The following is a 26,446-nucleotide window of genomic DNA, read 5'->3' as shown; positions in this document are numbered from 1 at the left end:
AAAAAAAAATAAAGGGAGAAGAAAAAACCCCTGCACACACACACACACACCATACAAACCTTCCATTATAACACAGAAGTGATATTACCATATAACCCAAGCATTCTTGAAAGTTACTGCCTTTTCTAGAGTTTCTGTACAAAGCTGAAGATAACGCAGTCCATGCAATATAACCAAGGAAATTTCAGTCCTGCACCCATGTACAGCTGAAATGCAAGACTCGAGCAGCCCTCATTGGGGTTCCTATAGCACTCAAAAAAGGAGAGAAGAAACTAAAAAAATAAAATAAAAATCCTGACAGCACAGATGCACGCAAAAAAAAAAAAAAAAAAAAAAAATTAAAAAAAAAATTCTACAGCAGCCAAGTAAGGTATGGTTTCCATGCAAAACTGTGCAGTTGTATCACATAGTTAAACCTCCATTTATGGATAAAAGCCATTTTATAGGACTACCTTACTAAAATTAAAAAAGACAAAAAATATATACGGCCCAAGCACTGCAGATGAAGCCCTTGTCCTTCGATGGATTTGGTTCCATCACTAAAGTATTAGTATAATTGCTTCTAAAGCCGACAGGTAAACCTCTATGCTCTCAATTTTCAGATGGCCTCCATTAATGAACTATAAATATAAAATAATGCAGACACAAAAAGGCACAGGAGGGCTTTCAAAGTTAACAAGGCTTGAAAATCTGCAGTGATGGAGGAAGAAAAAAAAAAAAGTAGGCAAGGCAAAACGTTAACATGTAGGGGAAGACCCCTCTGTTCAGAGTATTGTAAAATGTATGCATTTTAATTATTCATTATTAAGCTTCCAAAGGGGTGATCCCAGAAGAGAACCAAGCAGTGGATCTAATAAAATACACTTTCACAGAAATAATAAACTGAATCACTGCTTAGTAACTGGGACCACTAAACACAAAACACGCCTGCAGCTATAACAATCCAAAACAGATACCAGGGTTGTGCTCATACTTGCCAATTGGAGAGAAAGGAAACGGAAACCAGGACATTTTTAAATGAGCCTTGAATCAACATAAAACACATCCCTAAAAAGCTGCCTACTCATGAGTTTACCCGTCAAGAAAATCTGTGCACTTGGGGGGAGGAGCCTCTGCACACAATCCACATGCTAAACTTCGAGAGAGCTTGGGCATGCCACCCAGAAAGAAATGCAGGCAAACTCAGCTGCCAAAGCTCTAAAGCCCCTTTCACATGGGGCGGACTGCGACCCACTTGCTCAGCAGGGAATCTCTCCACTGATCCCCACTTGGCAGCCGGATGACAGGTACGTGTCCACTCCGCTCATGCAGAGCAGAGACGAACACAGACCGCTCTCCTCTATGGATGGCCGAAGGTAAACAGACCACCTGCCCATTTACACCCGATGTGCTAGACAGAAGGGGAACAGATCCCCAGTGGCCTGTTTTTGGTGAATCAAAATGGATGTAGGCGGGTGTAAAACGGACACATGTCCGCTTACACCCACCACTCCATAGAGAACAATGGAGGTTCCGATTGGGTCTGCCTGAAAAAACTCCAGGAAGACCTGATTGGAAAATCCGAGTGAAAGAGGCCTTGGGCAAAGGCTGAGGATTGTGCGCCAATGTGGTAAAACTCCCTGGGCCCACAGAGGCTTGGTGTTAAGACAATTATGTTAGGTTTGTATGTTATGTTAATACTATCATTTCCTGGATAAGTTTTGTGGACATTTTAACCCATGCAGTTTAATCATGGTATACTCTTAAATACAAAAATGTCCACCAAGAACGCTTGCATTGACATTACACTTTTTTGTATTATTGGGGGGGGGCGCACTAGTTATCTGTGTTGCAATGTTTGTACTACAAGCACAATATTAGTTGCAGGCATGCAGATTGTGAAGCCTACATTTTGGCACATTCTCTAGTTTACATTTCCCCAATCAGTTATGCATTCAATGAAAATGTGTAGGCTAATGCTGACCAGTCCACATTCTGAGAGCTTGGAGAGAAGAAAAAAAAAATGGCTGTATCTAGTCAATTTTGCCTGTAACACACGCAAACATAAAAATCATAGGGAAAAAAAATAAAAATAATACATCACAAAAGGTATTACATCAGAAAGAAATAAACATGCATCTGCTCTTTAATGTTTCCCTAGGATATAGTAAAATCAGAAAAAAAAATAAAAAGTCAGTCTTCACAAGTTGTAAGCCATTTATATTCTCTGAATTTTTTCTGCAACGACAACGGGATTCTCTTTTCTTATTTTTGCTGCAGCTTCTGCTTTATAATCATAAGGGCAGTTGTGCTTGTCAGAGTAACGATGAAGTCCACAAAATAAATTCCCACAACGGCAATCAAAACCTGCAACGGGGGGGGAGAAAATAAAAATTACTAAAAATTGGACAAATGCTGCATTTAAAATAACCAATGGGCAAAGAGTGTTCCAACGGGACTTGCATTCATCAAAAAGAACATAACACTGGATGTGCACCAAAGTCATCTACCTACACGAATAATGGCATTAAAACAAGAATTGTATTTGTGATTTCAAAATGGTACCTCTTCAAAGCCCAGTCCAATGCCAAAATGTTGACCAAATGCAAGTAGTAGTAGTCACAGCTTTGACACTTGTACCTACAGGTAAAAGAATCTCGCTTAAACGTACACCGTTTAGGAGATATTCACAGGTTTGTCAGCCGGTGACATCACCGGCACGTGAGCTCAGAAGGGACGCCATCATTGCTTGGCCATTCAAACCCAAAAGATGCCAGGTGAAGATGGGAGCCCTGTCAGCGCACTGTTAAGAGGGCTTCATTGCCAAACGCAAGTCTTTCAGAAATGTGCTAGTATGCAATGCGTATGACATTACCTTTCAGGAGGAAAAATGACACACACACACACACACACACACACACACACACACACGGATGGAGGCTACTAGGAGCAGCTACTATGTTACTAATATAGGGCTTGACAAATTTTATTGGAATCTAGGAGCCAGCTAAAGTTAGGAGCCAGGAACGCACCCCGTCACGCGGAGCGCGCCTGCAGAAGCGAACACATACGTAAGCGGTGTTCAAACCACAAATGTGAGGCATCGCCACGATTGGTAAAGCAAGAGCAACAATTCTAGCCCTAGACCTCCAACTCACAACATGCAACCTGTAGAAGTTTTTAAACGTCGCCTATGGAGATTTTAAAAAGGTAAAAGTTTGTCGCCATTCCACGAGCGGACACAATTTTGAAGCGTGACATGTTGGGTATCAATTTAATCAATTTACTTGGCGTAACATTATCTTTCACAATATAAAATAATTGGGCTAACTTTACTGGCGTCTTATAAGATACAAAAAAAAAAAAAAAAAAAAAAAAAAAACGTATTTTCCCCCCCAAAAAAAGTATCCTTGTAAGACCGCTGCGCAAATACGGTGACAGAAAGTATTGCAACAACCGCCATTTTATTCTCAAAGGTGTTAGAATAAAAAATAAAAAAACATATATAATGTTTGGGGGTTCCAATTAGAGGGAAGAAGTTGGCAGTGAAAACAGACAGGGGAAGCTCCATTAGCATTGCTGATTGTCTTGTCATACCAACGGCCACCACAAGATGGCGCCAGATCACAGAAGCATAGGCCTGCAGAAGGCTGCAAAACCACGGCCTCAATTACCGGCCGTGTGGCGGGGAAGGTGGGGGCGCACAGAGACACAAAATACCCCAGCTGTGCCGCCCCAGGTCACTAATTCTAGTCGCAATTGCGACGTGGCGCCCGGGGTTTGTCAAACCCTGTACCAATAGATTATGTCCTAAATAATGCAACAGTTCTATCACCATTTCTAGAAGTATAAGGGGGAAAAATATATTTTTTGTACAATTACCTGTGAGACCAATCTTCTTTCTACACATAAAACATCTGTTTTTCTTTGGTTTTGAGAGCTCTGGTGCCTTATCTTCATTTTGTGATGTGCTGGGCTGAGACACTGATGGACTTGGTTGAGTCACCACTAGGAAGGAAGCAAAAATTCACATTAACTATGCCCAAAAATAAATAAAAATACATTACTTTACATAACACATGAATAGAACCATTATGTAACCAGCTAGCAAAGCCCAAATAGAGTTATAGGGCAACCCTACCACAAAACTAGTAGCCTATTAACCTGCCAGCAAGGTGAAGACAGCAAGGGCTTACACCCAGGGTATATTATGTTTCTTGCCAAGTATAAACCTAAATAAAATTTAAAAATATACATCTCCATATTACAATGATCAGGCAACGTAACCAGACAAGACTTGTTAAAAGCCTCATGCGGACAGGCGTACAACTATGCTCCAAATACGCAGTTTTTGCTGCCAGAAAAATGCCTGTCATGTAGGTTTGCGCACTTATGCACATATGGCATGGAGTGTAAATGCATTCTACTCGGCAGAACTGTTAAATTATCCTGGCTACTGAAAAAAGTTATGCTTGTAAATTTTTGAGCTCAGCTTTAGTGCCTCCAAATGCTGCTCTTAAACCACCGATTTAAACGCATGATGTACATGGCCACATAGAACTGAATAATAATAATAATATTTTTGGCCAAGAGGCCCAATGACAAATCGTAGCCCTTTTAAAGCCAAAGCAGACCAGGATTTTTTTTTTCTTTAGAATGCAACATTCAGTTCAGAATGAACCATTCCCTTTACTACTCCACTTAGTTTGCCTACTGGAGAAATGTCCAATATGATAGACTCGCAGGTATGGAGAACATGTGGCTCTCACCCCTCTGAAGGAACACGAGTACTTAGCCCTAAGCAAAATCTGACTAGGCGCTTAAAGAAGAAGGGGGGGGGGGCTAACCCATAGGTAACCACAGGATGTGCAGATTGCATATATGTAAATAGCGGATGACAGCTGTGACTGTCATTCAGTTTCTACAGCCTAAAAAGCAGTGCCAAAATCAAGCACCTAGGATCCTGGCTGCAAGCATCTGCCACATGCTTACTGCAGGAGAGCACTTTTGTAAATAAGTCTAAAGTCCCCCTGCAAAGTTCCCCAAATGCCTGTTAAACCTGCAAGCCAAGCCCACCTAATGCAGTATCTTGTTATGGTGGGAAAACAAAGCCCCACTGCTCACAAGTTCAGAACAGAACCACTCCTGTCATAATAGCGAAGCTATAGTTTTTAAAGTTTGTAGCTGCTGACTTCACACTCACCTGTCCCAGGATCAAGCCTTCCGATACCTGCCAGCATTACAACTGTGGGCATCCGGCTGTGAAAGCTTGCATCTTCACAGCCGGTTGCGCACTGCGCCTCCCAAATGGTCATGCAATCTTCCGGGACCTGCGACGTGTCCCAGAAGATTGCAGGGGGGGGGGGGGGTTAATCGAGAACTTCAGTTTGGCTCACCTAGGCAGTCTGAGCAGAAGTGGGAGCAGGTACCTGTCAAAAATAGGTACCTTTCTATCAGGGTGTGTGGAAGCATTCAAGTGGCAGCGCAGCCATCCCAATGCTTCCACCAGATAAGTAAACCTTTGCCTAATTACCACTTTAACATCTTAGCCCTCCTGCGAGCAAGCAGCAGAGTTCTGTAGGTAGGGATTACAGATCAAACCACATGCCAAAATATATAGCCATGTGTTTGCACAATGTAGAACAAAGGTCAAAGAAAAAGTATTGCTTTACATTACAATGGTCTGCTGCCAAGAGTATAGATGGAGGACAAACCCAGCAGGATGCTCAAGATGAGCCTTTCAAGTCCGCCCCCGGCATACCTGGTTCTGTGGACTCTGAATTTGGAGATGTCACATTGTCTTCTCTCGATATGCTCATTTCTGTCATTTGCTGAGTTACAGGCAAAGCAGCAACATTTCTAAGAAACAAAATGGAAAACAAACCATCTACTATACTCTTGAGGCAATGAAGCTTATACACACACTCTATAACATTAAGTAAAATGGAACACTGAACTTTTTTTTGTGAAGTAATCAGAAATAAGCAGCATGATGAACACTGGGGGTAGTTTCTGTAAACTGTTCAAAATGTATAAAACCTCAAACTTTGTAACAAGAAAACAAAATCCACTCTAGAAATGCTGCTATGACCTTTTCTAAGTCTTAAATGCCCTTACATTAAATATGATAGCAACTGATAAAAAGTCTCCCATGACTAGCTTAATTTGCGGACAGACGTAGAATACTGGGATTATGGCAGCAGATGGCTACCATAACCCCAGTATATTCTTAGCGGCAGACAGTCCTCTCCAATAAAAGTGGTCCCCGCAAGTTCACTTATCCCACCCCCCCCCCCACGCTAATCTCTACCGATTACCAGAGCAGTCCGTAGCAGCGGAGCTAAAAATCGGGTCCTCTCCCCTCAGACAATGAGCCAAGTGCGGGAAAGATGACGGAAGCAACGTCAAAGGTCACTTCCGCCCAATGGTCATAAAGGGGAAAATAGATTATAGATAAAATAGCATTTAAGTATAATGTGAGGTTTTTTGACCCCAGATCTCACATTTAAGAGGTCTTGTCGTGATTATTTCCATTACAAGGGATGTTTACATTCATTATAGAAATAAAAAGTGAAGCAACTTTTTTTTAGTAAAGTGCACCAAGCTCAGAAGCCAAGTCCCACCCACATATGAAAACTGTTCAAATCACACGTGAGGCATCGCTGCAATCGTGAGAGCAATACTTCTGGCCAAAGACCTACTCCAACTCAAAACTGCTAATATTTTGGGGGTTCCAAGTAACTTTCTAGCAAAATAAAGTTTTACTTGTAAACACCATGTTTAAAAAAAAGAAGTTATATATATAAAAGTTTTGCCTAGAGATACACACCTAAGGAATTTGACAAATAAAATTTGCCTGCATATTTAAATTTACCTTGCTTTTTCCAACTGGCTGGCAACATCACTTTCACAGTTTAGTGCAGTTTCTACTCTCTGTATAGATGCTGACTCAGCAGTAGGACTAGTTGAAATTCCGGCTGCTCCTAGACAAAGCAAAAAATGAACTTCAGTACAGATCATAGAACCAATTAACAGTTATCCAACATATAGGCCGTACTTGCAGCAACTGTCTACACCAATGCATCAAATTGTAGTGCACTTGTGTGTGCTGTATGCATTACTACACATGATTTCTGCTTTTAATGTCTCTTCAGTATTCAAATGAATATCACCCAATCCAGAACACTAGTCCCATTTACAGTACACACAAAGCATGTGTCTTTCCACAAACAAAAGACAATGTCATTAGCTTATGTATGCACAATCATTAACCTCCATATACAAACAATAGTGTCAACCTGGTGACATCATTAACAATTTAGAGCACAGAACACCAGGACTAGGGTTGAAATACATAGCAATAGGTTTGAACGTAAAGCACAAAGTACAGCAATATAAACAGGCAGAATGGACAGTCTGAAAATGTGCTCCTTCACTGTATTTGAACCTTTTTTTTTTTATTAAAACCCACAAAGGCTGCAAAGCCACTACCAACGCCAGGAAAAAAGCAGCTGTAAAAAAACATGCTTTTAGTAGTTTCTTGCATTGGTGTTAATGCGCATTTAGCATTTTTTTTTTTAAGATAGTACACATGTTTTTAAAGCAATGCGTGTCTTCCCATTTCTTCTTCCCCTCTCCAGTTCTTTCCCGCTGAGGTTTTCTCCCCTCTCCACTGTCTTCTGCTGCGTCTCCTCTTTCTGATCTTCGCTTGACGCTCTCCCAGTGTAATCCTAGGTTCGCCGTCTGCCATTACTTATAAAGACAAGGGCGGGGCCTCCCAGTGACATCATCCGGAGGCTCCACTGCCTTGACATCAGCCCCCAGTGCATTATGGGATGGTGACGTCACAAGAGGGTGGGGACTCTGGATGATGTCACCGGTGGCCCCACCCCATGTCTTTATAAGTAATGGCAGACCTGGCATTACACCGGGGGGGGGGGGGGGGGGGGGGGGGAGCATTGAGAGAACATTGGCGGAAAAACAGAGGGAAAAGACCACACATGGAGAAGACCCGGCAGAAGCAGACAACACCACATCAGCGGAGGAGGGAGAAGAACCGGAGGATGAAGACACCGCCAGAGGGAGAAGGAAATCGGAAGAGATGAAAAAAAACTAGATATTTGATAATACAGTAAAATGACAAAATTAGTGCAGCGCTAGGTGAACATAAAGTGCCAATATATGACCCTCCTAAATATATTATGTGCTCAATGCAGCCTCACAATCCTCAAAGTGCAAGTGCTCCAAAATTCACATGAATTCCCAGGTGACGAATTAAAATGATATAAAATTAAAATATACTTCTAAAGCATTCTGGCGAATAGTCCAATATGTGATGAATAAGGACATATGCTGTGAACCACAAATCTTCTCTGATCCACCTCTGTGCATACGACAAATCAATCCTTGTGCAGCCCTCCACCGGGTGTAGCCTAATCTTAAAGCGGATCTCCGGTCAAAAAAAAATTTTTTTTTTGGGCAATTTAAATAACATAGTATTAAAACATCACATTACTCAAAATTAACACCGCCAATCGATCGTTAAATTATACTACAACTTGCCTGGTTTGCAGCTGTGAACGATCTGGCCGTTTCCATTCTAAATGTGGGCATCTGAAGCCCAGTACATTTTTTTTAACTCCTCTCTGTGGAGAGGTGCATGCTGGGGCACCTCTCGATATCGCGCGTGCGCATTAGAGCGACGCTTGTAGCCGAGTGTTTGTGCCGTTGTCATGACAACAGGCGGTGGCTGAGGAGGAATGTCCCGCCCCGTTAAAACTCCCAATGACTCAACTTCCAAGCACTCCGGTACTCCCTTTACAGCACTTGGCTAAGGTGGGTCATTTCCTGTACTGAAATCCCACGATTTTTCGGCACTTAGGAGCAAACAGACTATGGGGAAATTATGACACTACATTCCCAGGAGTCTGTGCGGCGTAGGCTAGAGAGAAGGACCGCGGTGCAGGAAGGTGGCAGATTAGGAATTCTGCCTAGCAACACGGCTTTTGAAGCTTGTAAAAATTTATTTTTCTTACTTTGTTCATGAATTTTTTTTTTTTTTTACAGCTTCTGATGTATAGTTTGATTTGAGGGTGGAGCTCCGCTTTAAGGCTCAACAAAAGCACTTGCGATAGTAGCCAGGATACTCCCTCAAGGTGCCCCAACAGGTCATGTTTTGAGGATTTCCCTCAGATGAAACGCCTGTGGTAACTACCAAGGCAGTGAAAGTGATCAAATCACCTGTGCAAAATGACGGAAAGCCTTACAACATGACCTGTTGGGGCACCTTGAGGACTGGAGTTGAGAAACACTGCTTTAGACACCTTTAACAATGGGGTGTTTTTCAGGCGCTTTTGGCCTAAAAATAGCCCCTGTAAATGGCCTGAAAAACCACTCACTGCAGTCCGAGGTGGTTTTAACCCCTTTTTTGGCCGCTAACGGGGGATTTAAAGCACCCCGCTAGCGTCCAAATACCTCCTCAAAAACAGTAAAGCACTGTGGAAAAAAAAAGCGGCGCTTTACCGCCAACGCCTCAGTGTGAAAGCGGCCTTAGTGTATGACCCAGGCAGCCACTTTCACCATGGAATGTTCATTCCCAATTGTTACCAGAGCCCTTCTCTCACATCACACAACTTCTCTTGCTGCATGTCCCTGCTGTAGCCTCAATCTCCACTATCTGTCTGACTGATAAGGAGTACCTTAGAGGATTGGCTACTATCACAAGCGCTTTTTTTAAGCCTTAAGATGAGGGTACATCCAGTTGAGGGTTGCAAAAAGATTGTTTTGTCATATGAACAGGATGTGGATCAGAGAACATTTGTGGTTCACAGCATCTGTCCTTATTCATCACATATTGAACTACAATATTGTTCATAAATCGGACTGATTTACAAGTATATTTTTTTAGTAATTGCATTTAAATATTCATTTATATAATTTATCATGTCATGCAATTGGGAATTCATGTAAAGTTTAGAGCACTTGCAGTTTGAGGATTGGGAGGCTGCATTGAGCACTTAACCACTTGCTTACTGGGCACTTACACCCCCCTTCCTGCACAGACCAATTTTTTAGCTTTCAGCGCTCTTTGAATGACAATTGCGGTCAAACACTGTACCCAAATTGAATTTTTATCATTCCCCCCCCCCCCCCCCCAAAATAGAGCTTTCTTTTGGTGGTATTTAATCACCTCTGCGGTTTTTAATTTGTAAAAAATAAAAAAAACACACAACACACACTTGTTTATATTTTGTTATAACATTTTGCAAACAGGTAATTTATGCCCTTCATTGATGTACACTGAGCACCACCGAAGAGCATTGATAGGTTGCACTTTTTGCACTGGTAGGCACTGACAGGCGGTAATGGTGGGCACAGATGAGGCAGATGTGCCTCTTCGGGACCGATGTCCCTTGCACAAGAGCCAGTGATCTGCTTTTTGTCTCCCACGCCCCCCCCCCCCCCCCCACAAAAATGATTACTGAGGTTTTGTTTACATCACGTGGAAAGGGGCCGAGATCGGCCCCTTACTCGGATCTGTAATCACCCGAGTTTGACTCTGATCACGTGCAAAGGGGAGGACGTCTATTGACGCCAAGTTGTTAATATATTAAAAACGGGTCAAAAATAAAATAACTCAGCTCTGCAAAGTGCAACTTCAGCTCTCCACCCCCCTTTTTTATTTTAATTTTTTATTTTTTAAGACAGCTCAGACAATCTTTATAAATAATGGATTTAGAACATATGTAGAGAAGACTGCAAACAAACAGGTTAAACTTCTACAGCATTGGTCATCAACCCTGTCCTCAGGGCCCACCAACAGGCCAAATTGGCAAGATAACTGAAATACATCACAGGTGATATTTGCTGCTCGGTCATTGCAGTATACTAGTCTTATCTGGGCCATGAGGACAGTTTTGATAACCACTGCTCTATAGGACGATTTGTTTCATCACCATCATCTGAGGCCAGTCACGTCACTAGGTATATGCAAGATTTACAACCATTTTAAAAAGCAGAGCTTCACAAAAAAACAAAACAAAAAAAAAAAAAGGAGGGTAGTTCATCTTATCCATCTACCTCCCTCTCCCACTTTTGGAGCACTTTTTATTCTTGTTAGTAGATCACCAGAGGAGCAAGTCTTCAAGCAGAGCTATAGATTTGTTCTGGTTGACAGTTTTTATTTCAGTCTGCACGCAGGAGTCTTGGCCGTGGCACAGATTTCTAAAGGGACAGCACGAGTATGCTGTTCCATCAAAGCACCCGCACCAGTGATGTCAGCGGTTGTATAGACACCAAATATCTCCTAAACAATGTACATTTAGGCAATATTCCTTGTACCTACAGGTAAGGTTTAATATAAGCTTACCTGTAGATAAGTGTCCAGTGGGCTACCACTTTAAGGCCTCTTCCACACAAGGCAGATCCGTTTCAGCGAAGTCCGCCAACTCAGCGGGAGACCGCTCTGTTGAGCCGGCTGATGACAGGGCAGTCTCTGCTCACTGAGCGGGGAGGGATTTGTCAGAGCACCGCTTGCCTCTATAGAGAGATCGAACAGCATGCCCGTTTATCACATATCATCCAATAAGACGGATGGCAGATGTATCGACATACGTCTGTCTTGATCGGATGGCAGACGGCTGTAAGCAGACACATCTCCGCTGACATCCACCTGACCGTAGGAGTCAATGGATGGCCTGCTTATATCGGTCTGAAAAAGGGATAGGCCGATCCGAGAGGGCTAGTCGCGTGAAAGGGGCCAAAAGGAAGAAAAGGCAAAGGAGGAGCTGCCCAGAACTGGCAGGAGCAGCAACAGTGCAGGGCTACATACTCTGCATATTCTGTCAGAATGCTGCAGGGTGCTTTTTTGTACATAGTTTACTACCGCTTTAAAAAAAAAAAAGTCTGTCAGTCTGTCCAACAGAAGCTGGCAGAGAGCGGTGATCAGTGATCAGAACACAACAGCTCAGTGGGGGAGATTGCTGGACTAACCTTGCACAGGTAGTATAGTGTGACCAGAGCTGTCAGTTTTTTTCCCCCATGCAACACAGCAAACTGTTAATGTGTATGCAGCTTAATGGAGTGGTTGACATATTGGAGGGGGGGGGGGAGAATGGGGACAAAGCATGAGCCCCCAGAGAGGCAAGGCTCTCCTGGACATTACTGAATTAAGAGGGGGCTCAAGTATTAAGGTTTTTTTTAAAGCTTTTATAACTGTACTCCCCATCGTTCTGTGAAGTGAATAGAGCAAGATGACTAAATAAGTAAATTGACACTCATTTGAAGCACAGATTGGAGAAGAGCAAAAAATATTTACACACTTTATTTAATGGGCAGCCACATGTGCTCATTGCTTGCACACAGGCTCTGTTTCCTACCCTGAAATTACACAGTAGTGGCCTTACTGCTCTCAGTGCTAGCCTTCTAGTCAGCCGTTGCACTAGAAACACTGTACTTGCATGTAAAAGTTCAGGAAGAAGGCAGGCTTTCAACACTACAAACAAGGTAATATATACAAGAGTAGTGCAAGATTTCACAGAACCCAGAGTGCTGGAGCAGGCATCTGAAGGCTTTAGGTATTAAATAATTTCTTGCCCATCTACATAACCAAGAATGGATTGGATCTAATTGGACTCATGTTCCATAGAGAAACCTCATTTAGCAACAGATCAATAAATTAGGACAACTATGAGAAGCACAAGTTGGGAAGGGTCAAAACATACATACTTTTGGTGACGCAATTAAAATGGATAAAATTGCCTGGTCCATTTACAAGTAATGCAAAACACAGTATAAAAACTCACCCATTGGGCTGATTCGGCCACTGTTCTGCCTTTGAAGATGTTCTTTATAACACACTGAGCACATTCCATTTGTCCTAGGGTTCCCATAAAAGCCACATCCTGTGTTGCACAGCATAGGTCCTTGAGTCTGATTGGTCTCCTGAGCCATCTTCTACGCTGTAAATAGAAGCACAAGATATTCAGCATTTGTAGATGGAATGTGTCCAAATATCTATTTCAGAATCAAATATTCAGTCAGTAGATTGCGATTTCTCATTTATGTAGTAATGCTCGTGTTTTCTTTCACACAAATATATTCACTGAATAATAAAATAAAATCACTCCACTGAGCTCACAATTAACCTTTGTAATCCAGTAAGGAAGGCCTTTAAAAAAGGCAGAGATTGTATCCACCATTCCAGTTCACAGGAACCCACGGTAATGTATGTGAAAACATCTTTAGGTGGCCACGTTCAGCAACATTACCAGGATAACTGCCAAATGCAGGGATTCTCAGCTGTTGGATCACCTGACTGCACAAGAGGTTAACATACTGTCTGGTTAGGAAAATGTGTTATAAGCTGTGCAGATATGACTAGGTCTCCACAACTAGTAGAGTTGTACGATACAGAAGAATAAGTCCTTCTACACAGGCTAACATTTCCCATTCTATGTTATATTGCAGATCACAGGAATTTTTTTAGAAGACAAACAAGGCAAGTTGGACAATCACTAAGGCCCCATTTACACCTGAGCATTCTGTAGCTTGAAGCTCCAAATCACTCAGGGGGGGGGGGGGGGGGGGCAGAAAACAAAGAAATCAATTCTTCTCTAAAGGTGATGGGCTCACATATCCACTTCAAAACACCTAAAGTCAAACTCTTGAGGCTCAAAAAATGTATAAAAAAATAAGTTATGTAGCTCAAGTCAAGCATATTTGTTCTGAAATCAGAAACACACAGCAACAAATGAAACAGATACATAGTTCAGGATTGGCCAATACAAAAACTTGTATATTGAACAGATAAAAAAATAGATTAGAAAATTTTACTTTTTTTTTAAAAAACAAACCCCAGGGTGTATTTTTTGCCATTATAACAGCCAAAAGCAACACTGTTCCAGATGGAAGTTTAACATTTAATTTACTGCCGAGTAGTGCGGGGTTGCAGCTTCTGCCATTTAGATTCCCAAAGAGATCCGTTTCCAAACTGCCAGGCATCAGTTCTGGCAGAACAGAACATAGAAGTTTGGAAGCTTGTACGGTGCACTTTTTAAAAAACGCATGCTCCACAGCTGGCAACATTTCAGGTTTTCAGCCCAATTGGAGGAAACCCCTCTTTATAGGTACTGCACCTGGCCAAGCAAACGTGCGTCACCTATCCAAAAGGTGTCAAGAGACTCCCAATACCTTAGCTCCAACCCAGAGGTTGGATGCCAACAAAAGTATCCCACAACTCTACTGTTCCTGGAGTCTTAAAGCAGCATATACTAGGAGACCCAGCAACTAGTATGAAGGCCTGGAGAAAAATAGCAAACCATTTTGATGTTCCTGCCTGTAAGACAATGAACAAACATTAATACTAGGGCACTAGTTGACTTTGCCCCCCCCCCCCATTGCAGAAGATGAGTTTGCCGTTTTAGGTAGCCTTTTAAGTGTTAGCTTAAAAATCCTTCCATGCCCTTGCTTCTTTGTGAGGGGGCTGTGGAGTAATGTTGAACTAAATAAGCCTGTCTGTACTGTGTTTGCAGTTCATCATCTGTAAACTAGATTTGAAGACTGTCCTAACAAATAGTTAAATATTTAGAAACTATCCACCTGCACGCTATGTTCTAGTAGACCTTCAGTCTCACTCTGTACCAACAACACCCTCCGCCATTATTGTTCATGTGCAGATGCATCTAAGCTCTGCCCAGCCTTCAGCTCATGGAAGAGCCCCTCAGCGAACATGAAGGCGATTTTTCATGCATGCGCAAAGACAGGGAAGGTTTTGGACTTCCGATAGCTGTATTTGCACTTGCTCAGGAAACCAGTGTTTGCATAGCTGTGCCGCATGACTTGCTCGGGACCAAAAGCCCTGCAGAAGGGGGAAAGATAAAAAATTACAAATTCTCACGTCGAAGGGAAACACAAAAGTGATGCTTTACAGCCCCATTAAAACGACATTCGTGAAAAAAAAAAAAAAAAAAAAAGACACACACACACACCATCATGTCTGATTGTAAGAGAGGGAGGGGGCATAGGAGGCAGGACAACATATGAGCTCTAGGGTGAAGGTCTGCTTTAATGAGGTGGGAACAGACTAGGACTGGACAAAAATTCTCAGAATCTATCACATGTCCTCATTAGAAACCTCTAAAAAGGGTAAATGTAAATTTTTATTTTAAAGCGTAGTTCGGTATGCTGTGTGAATGGGAAAAGACCTAGTGGGGCAGGGCCTGACAAATTTGCTTGGAATCTAGGAGCTAAAAAAGTTAGGAGCCAGCAACGCACCACCAACATCCCCCCCCCCCCCCCGAGCTCGCGTGCAGAAGTGAACGCATACGTGAGTAGCGCCCGCATATGAAAGTGGTGTTCAAACAACACGTGAGGTATTGCCACGATTGGTAGAGCGGGAGCAATAATTCTAGCCCTAGACTCTTCTGCAAAAAGGACATAATGTTATAAAACCATAACATTATGGACAAATCAGGTAAAAAGTGACCATTAACTCATTACAATGACATCTAAAAGTGGGTGGCTATATTAGGCAGCAAATCGGAACATGTCGCTAAATTTCATGCGTTGAAAATAGAAAAAAAAAAGTAAGATTTTATCAACTTTAACAAGGGCCAAACTAATGGATAGATACTACTGCAACTCTTATAGGATGTTCCTGGCTTGCAATGGTCACCTACAAAAAGTGGTCAAATGAAAGAAAACCAGTGACAGGGTCACGGGTGGCCAAAGCTCATTGATGCACATGAAGGCTGGCCCACGTAGTCTGACCCAATAGAAAAAGGGAATGTTAGTCCCCAAAGAAAGGTGTGAGAACATACAGTTCATGCCAGTTTGTTGCATATGGGGCAGAATAGCCACAGACTGGTAACGGTGCACATGCTGATCCAGGTCCACAGCCAAAAGCACTTACAATTGGTACAAGAGCATCAGAACTGGAACATTGAGCAATGGAAGATGGTCTGGCCAATTCAAGAATGGGTTGAGGAACAGAGGGAAAAAGTTTGGAGGTGTTTATCCGGACTCAAAATTCTACAGCTCAATGCACAATTGAGTATCTGGTATGTGCTGGAAAAACAAATCAATTCATGGAGGCCCTCCTCACAACTTGCCCTCCTCACAACGACTTAAGGGATCTGCTTCAAGCAGCTTGGTGCCAGATACCACAGCAAACCTTTAGAAGTCTAGTGAGTCCGTACCTCAATGGGTTATGGTAGGTGGTCATGTTATGGCTGATCAGTGTATGTCGCAGCTGGAATCTTTGGCTTGTGTGCTACAATGTGGAAAATCCACTGGGGCAACACCACAATCACTTGGCTTTAAGGGAAGTCCTGGTGGGGAAACTACACCACTGGAGTTCCGAGAGCCAGGAGGTACGAGACAAGCATGCAAACCAGCTTGTCAGCAACCAAAGCGAAAAGACTGAAAAAGCTATTGGATTCTCTGTATGCAAACTTGTATGGGAGGTGGCACTGTAGCAGGGTTTGACAAATTTGCTTGGAATCTAGGAGCCAGCTAAATGTAAACGGTATTCAAACCACACACGTGAGGTATCGCCGCGATCGTTAGAGCGAGAGCAATAATTCTAGCTCTAGACCTCCTCTAACTCAAAACATGCAACCTGTAGTTTTTTTTAAACGTCGCCTTTTAAAGGGTAAAAGTTTGTCGGCATTCCACGAGCAGATGCAATTTTGAAGCGTGACATGTTGGGTATCAAATTACTCTGCGTAACATTATCTTTCACAATATTAAAAAAAAATTGGGATAACTTTACTGTTGTCTTATTTTTTTATTAAAAAAAAACATTTTCCCCAAAACAGTGCGCTTGTAAGACCGCTGCGCAAATACGGTGTGACAGAAAGTATTGCAACGATCGCCACTCTAGGGTGTTAGAATAAGAAAAATATATAATGTTTGGGGGGTTCTAATTAGAGGGAAGGAGATGGCAGTGAAAATAGTGAAAAATTACACACATTATAATTGCTGCAATGGCAACGGCCACCACCAGATGGCGCCAGCTCACAGAAGCTTCCGAAGAGCTCGGCACTTCACAATGCCGCAAAGCCCCGGCCTCAATTACCGGCCGTCGTGGACCCGCCGCGGGGAGGTGGGGCGCACGGAGACACAGGATCCTGTGCCTCCGTGCGCCCCCACCTCACAATCGTGGCGGGCCCGCGGCTGCCGGTAATTGAGGCCACGGCTTTGCAGCCTTGCAGGCCGCGGCCTCAATTACTGGTGGGCGCCAGGTCACAATTTCTTGTCGTCAATGCGACCTGGCGCCCGGATATTGTCGACCCCTGCACTGTAGCATTGGTGAACAAGGTTTCACAAGATGACCTGCACAAACCTACAGGTGTGGCTACTACTTTGTATACACAGGTCACAGCTTACCCAACTTCTACTGAAACCCTTGTGAATGAGGATCTGTCATTAAAATGTACATTTCATACAAAACTATAAATCAATATGTCCATTTTTACTGCAAGACCCCCATCACACTGAGGCACTTTGCAGGTGCCTTCAAAGCGTCCTGAAAGAGCCGCTGCCATCTCTCCAATGCAAAAGCCTTGAGGGTTTCATGAATATGCAACTAGTCTGTCTGCTTACCTGATCTCCATGTGTTCATTAGAGGCTGACCCTGCTCTGGTTCCCCTTTTTATCACTTCCTGTATGGCTCCACCCTACTCCATCCCAGGAAGCCTATATTAACCGTTGCTCTACAGGTCTGCAGTGCTGTTCAACAGTGTTCCTATGCTTAGTTCCTGTCTGCAGTGTAGTTGCTAGTTCCTGTTTGCAGAGTGCTTCATTCATCTTCCGTGTACCGTTTTGGCTTGTTCCCGACTTCCTTGTCTGCCTGTGCCCCTGACTATTTGCATGTCCCACGGTTATCCTTGTCTGCCTGTTGCCCTGACTTCGGCTTGCCCTTTACCACTGTTTGTCCTGCTGACTGCTTTCCCTTTCTCCCTGCGGAGTGTGACTTGAGGAATCTCGGGGATGCGACCTGGACCCAGTTGCAGCCAAGACCATCCTTACCATCAAAGGCTCTGGTGAATACAAAACTGGGTCTTAAACTCCGTGCCCTGGGTGATCTTAAGTTCACGCTTCGTCTCTGCTAGCAGTAGTCGGCCATAGGGTTCACCACCCTGTGGTGCATCCCTGACCCCAACGGGGTGCACTCGTCACCTGGCTACGGGTGACCTGACAGAGGGCTTTCACACTGGGTCGGTGCGCTAGCAAGACGGTAAAAAAAAGTCCTGCTAGCAGCATCTTTGAAGCGGTGAAGGAGCGGTGTGTATATCGCTCCTGCCCATTGAAATGAATGGGCACCACAGCATTTTTTCCCCACAAATAGAGCTATTTGTAGAGCTAGGAGGTATTTGATCACCTCCGCTGTTTTTAGTTTTTGCGCTATAAACAAAAATAGAGCGACAATTTTGAAAAATATTTTTTTTTTTACTTTTTGCTATAATAAATATCCCCCAAAAATATATAAATTTCCTCAGTTTAGACCAATAAGTATTCTTCTACATATTTATCGTATATATAAAAAAAAAATAAGCGTTTGATTGGTTTTCGCAAAGGTTATAGCGTTTACAAAATAGGGGGTAGTTTTATTAATATTTTTTTGTTTTACTAGTAATAGCGGCGATCAGCAAATTTTTTTCGGTACTGCGACATTATGGCGGACACTTCAGACACATTTTTGGGACCATTGGCATATTTTAATAGCGATCAGTGTTATAAAAATGCATTGGATTACTATAAAAATGACACCGGCAGGGAAGGGGTTAACACTAGGGCGGGGAAGGGGTTAAGTATGTTCCCTGGGTGTGTTCTAACTGTAGGGGGGGGGGGGTAGACTCACTAGGGGAAATGACTGATCCCTGTTCATACATTGAATGAACAGACGGTCAGGCATTTCTCCCCTGACAGAACCGGGAGCTGTTAGGTATCCATTTACTCGGCGTAAAATCTTCCATATAGATTACAAACAAAGTGCGCCAACTTTACGGTTTTGTTATTTTTTAATTAATGAAACCATTCCCCCCCCCCCCCCCCCAAAAAGGCATTTGAAAAATTATTGCACAAATACTGTGCAAGATAAAAAGTTGCAATGACCGCCATTTTATTCCCATGGGTGCCTGCTAAAAAAAAAATATTTAATGTTTTGGGGTTCTGAGTAATTTTCTAGCAAAATAATGATGATTTGTACATGTAGGAGAGAAGTGCCAGAATAGGCCCGGTATAGAGGTTGGTATAAAAGCCCTGTATTGAAGTGGTTAAACAAGAGAAGGCGATGACATCAACTTTGTGCAAGCTTTCATGCCATCCAACACAGAGCAAAGGAAATGCAGGGAAGTACATGGAGGACAAATGGACACTGCTCTTTAAGCGGGGGTTCACCCTGGCGCATACGGCCGCGTCACGGGTTGCCGAAAGAAGCCGAACGTCGGTGCCGTATAGAGCCATCTCGCAGTCCGGCTTCTTTCGGCAACTCGTGACGCGGCCGTATGCGCCGGGAAGTTTATGCCATACATCAGTCAATTTGCCTGTGCATAGGAACGACATACTGCCAGCACCCCATAACCTGCTAGAATGGAACATGTATTCCCATGAGGATTTAATCATAGGACATTGTGCATCAGCTCAAAATCAAAAGGCCAATTTGCAAGAACCCGGAAGAGTGCCCGGTCCTGATGCCCTAAGCAAGGATGCAGGACCCAGCCTGTGGCTATGATGCAGCAAAACTAGGGCTGCAACTAACGAATATTTTCATAATCGATTAGTTGGCCGATTGTTTTGATTAGTCGATTAATCGGATAATAGCCTTAAAAAAGGCATTTTTAAAAAAATTTGGCCCAATTTGTTGTTGGGCGGATTACAAAACATGCTTTTCTGCAGCTTCTCCATTAAAATATATTGAACCAAAAAATGTAAAATAAAATAGCACCGTTTTGCGTTAAAAAGTCCTTTCCCTTTCCAAATACGCAGCAGCTGAAAAAAATAAAATCATGGATGTGAACGTGTCCCATAGGAAAGCATGTAAACTGTAGTGTGTTTCTGCAAAAAGCACCAAAAAAAAAAAAAAAGTGTGAACCCAGGCCTGAGCAAATAATCGCTACTGTAAGGGGTTCATTTTTTTTGTGTGACAGTGAAAGTAATATTTGCAGTAGCGATTTGCTTTTTTGTACTATAAAAGGGCCAATTTTAGTTTTTTTAAACCCCATTATGTTACTGGCCGATTATGAAATTAATTGATTACAATTTTCATAATTGATTAGTTGTCGATTAGTTGTTTCGGCCCTTAGCAAAAACAATGCTTAATGTTCAGTGAGGATTTTGAAAATAACCTGGGAAACCAGGTGAAGAGGAATGGAAAAATTACCAGGTGAAGTTACCCTAGAATAAATTCTCAGTACTAGTTGTATTTAATATCCTGAGCTTGCCGACAGGAGAGTAAGCAAAGTGATTCCATTAGCGTGTCGCTGCTCCTTCATTGTCTAGTCAGCAGGAAAGGTGAGCTCAGAAGTGTTTGACACAAGTCCAAACCCACCTGAACTATCCCATCCAAAAACTGACAAAGCAGACAGCTAAGCAGGGGAATTCCGCTGCCGCCTATGACCGCCGACAGCTTCCTGGCAGGAAAGCTCAGGTGGGTTCAGACTCGTGTGGAAACACACCTGAGCTCACCCCTGGTCAGCAGGATGATAGATGGTTGATGACAAATTTGTACTGTCCAAGGTCAATAACCTATGTCATCTGCAGGAGTGCAAACCTCCCATTTTGAATCATAAAAGTGGCCAATATGAATTCAGGCTGACAGTACAATTAAAAGTTTTGTAGACGTAGCACAATACCATAGATGCAAACTTAAAATTATTCAATTATGATCATGTACATCAGAATTATTTTTATTTTTTTCTTAGACTGCACACAAGCATAAACAACCATCTCCTCTTCCCAGTAACTAACTTTCCATGGGGGGGGGGGCTGGAATGACTCAAAAATTGTTTGTAAACACGTGTGAATGAAAGTTAAGCTATATGTGCAATATGAACGGTAAAGCAAACACTGCATTGACAAATTTTGTTATAAAGACCATCATAAAGTACTAAGCTGTACAACACAGCTGCAATACCTGCAGCCAATGAAGAACACAACATAATAATGCCAACTTATAGGCCTCCATGTACACACCCTGCACCTGCCAGGACAGCTGAAGCAACACAAAACTAAACTGACTGATTTACAAACACTTGTGAAATAACAGGGAACAAAACAGCCGTTACCTGTAATGACCTATATAAAAGTAGTAAACGGTTTATCCTTAAAGTCTCTGGAACAATAAAGCAAGAATCAAAGGATAAAACATAATTTATTCATTAGAATGTTAAATAGTTCCAGAATAAGCAGCAGTGTGGACATACCACAGCACATGCTGCTAACAAGGACTCAAGCCATGAAAGAAGAAGAAAAAAGCCGACCAAACACCTTTTACTCCTAAACCCAATTTAATGAACAGTGTTGAAATTAGGATAAGCAGCCCCTCCACGTGCAATTCTACCCAATACTGGAAAAAAAAAAGCGCAGACTGCATCTTGAAAGTAGTATGGGACGACATTACTGGTTTTATGTCGAGAGGCAGAGCACATGTCACCTAAGGATACGGAAAACCAATACTTAATCTGCTTTTATAGTGAAGGCTCCTCCTTCAAAGATGGCACTCTGCATGAACTGCTGACTCAGATAAACATGTTAGTTTTACCATTTAACTATCTCTACACAGACTATGTATAGAAAGCCAGGCCCATTGCTGCTTACCTGGAAACAAATGAAAAAGAGAAGCCAAATACATCAAAAAAGAGAAGACATTTGTATAATAACTTTCCTGTCATCTGCAGTGCTTGTATTCTATACAAACAGGTGGGAGATCTTTCAATCTACAACTTTTAACAAAAGATGCCAGAGTTCTGTTTATAGGCATAATTGCCCAAGAAGGCAACCCTTCAGAACCTATGTTGTTTGCCCCTCCCCCACAGTTAAAAGCAGTTTTCAATAACATGCGTCCTCCTTGATTTAATATTTCTCCGAAGCTTAGGTCACGTGGGTTGGTACACTGGCTTCCGTCTGTCACAAGGCTGCAATGTGACAGGCTGATCTGCAGGCTCAGACACACAAAACCTAGTCAACAGGGGCCTCTGAAATCAGCTGCTATTTATATCGCGTTTGCTGCCAACTCCTACACGGCAAGGAGAACTACTTACTGTACTATACACTGCCAACAGAGGTCATCTGTACTTTCAATAGTGGAATAAATAAGAAAAACAGACATCAAAATAAATAAATTTAAAAAAAATGTCCTTACACTGAAAGCATGCTTTGAGAATACAGTTCTGGTCGAAAACCGAGACACTCCAAGGCCAAGATATGCCACTAACCCAGTATTTAATACAGCTCCACTATTCAGTACAAACTATTCTAAACGTTCATGAAAAAACAAGAAGTTTTTTTGCGTGCAGGTACCCATTTATTGTGTAACAGATACTTGAATCAATGACACAGAAAAAGCACCTTTGTGTTGCTCCTGACTGACGTCACCTATCCCTGGGACAACCTCTGACTTTCCAAGAACCTGCAGAACAAGTCACAAAAATAAGGACATGGACGGCACCAAGCCAACCTTGTTTATAACTGGATTAGTCTAGAAAGATAAAAATAAAAAACTTTCCAAGGGAGTTTTCTTCATAGGATTACACCGCACTTCCTGGGATGTGAGCTGGCAAGGTTACATCAGTCGCCTAAGGACAAGAGATTTCCAAGAGTTGCACTGTCCCCTATACAGCGTGTACTATAACACCACCAACGGGGACAGATTGCATCACAATGTAGGAAAACCAATCAGACTGGCCCTAATCACATCAAATGTGCACTTCTAAAAGTCGATTCTCAATTGGCAGCTCCAGGTTACGTCATACAGAGCCATGTGTATGCAGCCTGTACACCAAAGTTCATCCAAGCCCTAACTGTGTGGCATTTGGTCAAAACACTATAGGAAGAATTTGCCAGCTTTTTAGGCTGCCCTTTAGAAATGAAATCTAGAAGCCTATTGGCTGCCATGCACAACTTACTCCAGATTCTGTCTGCTCTAGATATAGTAAAGATCCCCCTTTCCGTCTCAAACAATTAAAGGTTTTCTACTCTAAAAACACCCCCCCCCCCCCATTGTTGCTGATCTTTCAGCCTCTTTACAGCAGTTTCACTACATGCACCTCCCAGCAACCGCTACATATTGCTCAGAGCAGGCTTCCTAATGAGGACAATGCTTGCATATCAACCATTAGCTCTGCCACAAACAGCCTTTACAGAAAACTCTTAATTAGGTGGCCAAGGGTTCCTACAGCAATTGTCAGTTACTGCAAGTCAGAAATTGATATTGATCATCTGTATAAAGGGAAGGGGGCGCAATGACCACCAGTCTAAGGACCCTGTTTACAAACAAAGAGCTGTTTATTTACTGACTGAAGTTCTGAGGCCAGGGTTCATAGAACAATTATCAGTTTCTGACACTCATAAGTAACCACTGACACCAATAATTACTTCAGCTATCCGAAAAAAAAGCCCCCCAGTCTAAAGTGCATTCTGCTCACTGGCCACCCAATTTACACACTATGAGCTGTTGATATAGTACTAACAGGGGGTCTCTATCTCCCCCCCCCCAAAAAAAAACACACACACACACACACACACACTAAAGGGTTCCTAAAGCAATTATTGACCCACATAAGTAACCCCTGACATCAACAATCATTTCATCTATCTGTAATGGGGGGGCAATGACCAGTCTTCGGAGCATTCTTCCCACTGGCCACCCTGTTTACAAACCATGAGCTGGTGATCTAGTACTTGACAGGGGTTCCCTGAGGCCTGAAAGTTTCCTCAAGCAATTCTCAATTTCTGACTCTCATAAGTAACCACTAACACCAATAATAATTTCACTGTATCGTATCTGCATAGGAGGGGGGGGGGGACGACAATGACCACCAGGCTAATGAGCATTCTTCCTGCTGGCGACACAGCTTTACCAACCATAAGCTGTTGATCCATTACTCATTGGCAGAAGTTCTGAAGCCAGAGTGTCACATTAAGGGTTCATACATACTTTTTGACTCTCATAAATAACCACTGACACCAATAAGTTCAGCCATCTGTGTTAAAAAAAAAAAAAAAAAAAAAAAAAAGGGGGGCACCCCAATGACCACCAGTCTAAGGGCCACTCTGCCCACCCCATTTAAGAACCATGAGCTATTGATATGGTCCTTATTGGCAGGGGTTCCCTGAGGCTAGAGAGTGTTCCTAGAGCAACTAATAACCACTGACACTAATAATCATTTCATCTGTAAGGGGGGGGGGGGGGGGTTAGAGAGCGATAATGACCACCACCAGTCCAAGAAGCATTCTTCCTACTGTCCACTATTTCCAAACCATGAGCTGTCTAGATGGTCCTCATTGGCAGGGGCTCCCTGAGGCCAGACAGTTCCCCCCAGGGGTTCCTAGACCAACTCTCATAAGTAACCACCAACAATCATTTCATTCTTAGATTGTAAGCTCCAAGGCGCAAGGCCCTCTGATCCCTACTGTATTAAAGTGAATTGTATTAGTACTGTCTACCGTCATGTTGTAAAGCGCTGCGTAAACTGTTGGCGCTATATAAATGCTGAATAATAATAACTGTAGGGGGGGGGGGGGGGGGGGGTGACCACCAGTCCAAGAAGCATTCTTCCCACCCTATGAGCTGCCGATAAATAACAGGGGCTCTCTGAGACCAATCAGCAAGGGTTCCTTGGTAGGAAAGGCTGCTCTAAGCAACAGGGTGACTACACAGCCAAACAAGCAGCAGAAAAAGAAAGTTGTCACGACATTAGGACCTTCATAGCAGAAGCACTCAGTATTGTAAACATGTATACATGATACGATTTTCTTTAACTACGCATAAAAGTTTGACATTATGTGGTTTAGATAAATCTAAAGGGAACATTGTATAATTTACAGCCAGCTTTAGTTAAGAAAGCCATCACAAGCACAACAATTGATTTTCTCATTATCTCTTGTTGTATGGAGAATCCAGGCAGAGGGGGTGAATGGGCAGTCATGGGAGATTAGAGGGCCTAGGACACGTCCTGAAGGAGCAGGATCTGGACACAAAGAGGAGGAGGAGCCTTGGAGCTGGAGACAAAGGAGGCAGAGCCACCATGGAGACAGGAAACCCGGGCCACACAAATAACAAGGGGGCAGTAAAGCGACAAGTCGTACCCACCCCCAGCAGCCATGAGGGCCTGAGGAAAAACTCCTGAGTCACTGAAAGACAGGAAGCAAGCCCCGTGCTCCCCCATGACACATCAGCGAGCTCTTTGTTCTGCCCCTTCCCCTATTTACCAAGCACACAGCCGCCATTCTCTCCCACTCAGCTGTGTCACCATATAAGGAGCCCCCCGGGGGCAGCCCTGTAACCCTTCCGCTGCCAACCAACTCTCCTCACACATAAAAGTCCGGCCCTTACGTTTTTAGTGTTGGAAGCCACAGGAGGCCGACGGGAAGCTGTCCTCGCTCTAATCCCACCGTTGTTTGGAAGTGACGATAAAGAAAGGGGTGTCCCCGCCGCTGAAGACGTCTATCCTGGACCTGTAGGCCTAAGCCAGGACAACAACAACAAAAACAGCCCGCTCGTCGTTCGGTTCGCTCCCTTCGGCCCCCTGAGTGTCTCCTCCTGTGCGTGAGAAAGAGCGTTGTGTCTATACACCAGCAGGGGGCGGAGCCGAGCCCTGACGGAGGAGGAACTCCCTCCTACCCCATCTTGTCGCGCGTCACGTGGCGCATCTGGGCCAATAAGAGGCACGCTGAGTGTACGCTGACTGTTGTACCCCTGGGCGCAGCGGCCTCACATAGCACGTTTTGTGTGTCACAACATGGCAGCGTCACGGCTTAGTCATGGTGGCCGGGAAGATGTCTGTGTTCACTGATACTCTTCCTCTGTCTGGTTTCAGCGTGAACAGAACTTCCTGCTACTCCCTCCCTGATATCACACACCAAATAATAAAGTCTTATCTCATACAAGGAACACTTCATACAAAGTATTCTCAGGCACTAGAAAAGTTGTTGGATTGTGTGTGATCTTTGCTATGTCAGCATTTCTGGTATTAGTAGTATTAATTAAACTCTCAGTTTTAGAGTTCAACACAATGAAAACAAAATAAAACACTCCCCAGTAAATTCAACTCCTAGCACAGCACGTTCCCTTTTAATCTGATCGATGTGTCATGCCGTCAGTAAACATCAGCATTGCCATAACTGTCCACGCACATATACCACGGCCACTCTAGTACGTGATCTGACACTTCCTGGTCTGGGGCACGCTGCCGACAACCCGCTCCCGCTGTGATTGCCAATCAGTGGGTCCGGCAGACGCAATATC

General features: G+C 43.2%; 1 protein-coding gene across 2 annotated transcripts; it reads right to left on the bottom strand.

Annotated features, from left to right (window-relative positions):
* Nucleotides 1-328: 328 nt before the first annotated feature.
* Nucleotides 329-25,793, bottom strand: ZFAND5 (zinc finger AN1-type containing 5). Of its 2 annotated transcripts, XM_040356430.1 has the most exons (7): nt 25,535-25,793; nt 14,578-14,836; nt 12,783-12,938; nt 6,854-6,962; nt 5,741-5,838; nt 3,862-3,987; nt 329-2,346 (listed from the first exon to the last, which is right to left on the bottom strand). In XM_040356430.1, exons 3-7 carry the CDS (start codon nt 12,928-12,930, stop codon nt 2,198-2,200), a joined length of 630 nt encoding a protein of 209 aa, XP_040212364.1. In that variant the 5' UTR covers nt 12,931-12,938; nt 14,578-14,836; nt 25,535-25,793; the 3' UTR covers nt 329-2,197. The 2 variants fall into 2 exon arrangements, with proteins under 2 accessions (XP_040212364.1, XP_040212354.1); XM_040356420.1 differs by lacking the exon at nt 14,578-14,836 and having other exon boundaries at nt 25,535-25,792.
* Between the last annotated feature and the right edge of the window lie 653 nt (nt 25,794-26,446).

This window comes from Rana temporaria, chromosome 1, assembly GCF_905171775.1.
Source record: "Rana temporaria chromosome 1, aRanTem1.1, whole genome shotgun sequence".
NCBI classification, from domain to species: Eukaryota; Metazoa; Chordata; class Amphibia; order Anura; family Ranidae; genus Rana; species Rana temporaria.
This window is presented reverse-complemented; position numbering and strand designations above follow the sequence as displayed.

Bases quoted from the DNA above. Each gene is read 5' to 3' on its own strand.
- ZFAND5 (XM_040356430.1), bottom strand. From the start codon at position 12,930: ATGGCTCAGGAGACCAATCAGACTCAAGGACCTATGCTGTGCAACACA. The intron at 6,963-12,782 runs GTGAGTTTTTAT...TGCTTTGTCTAG, and splicing joins TGGCCGAATCAGCCCAATGG to GAGCAGCCGGAATTTCAACT. The intron at 5,839-6,853 runs GTAAATTTAAAT...TTTGTTTCTTAG, and splicing joins AGCCAGTTGGAAAAAGCAAG to AAATGTTGCTGCTTTGCCTG.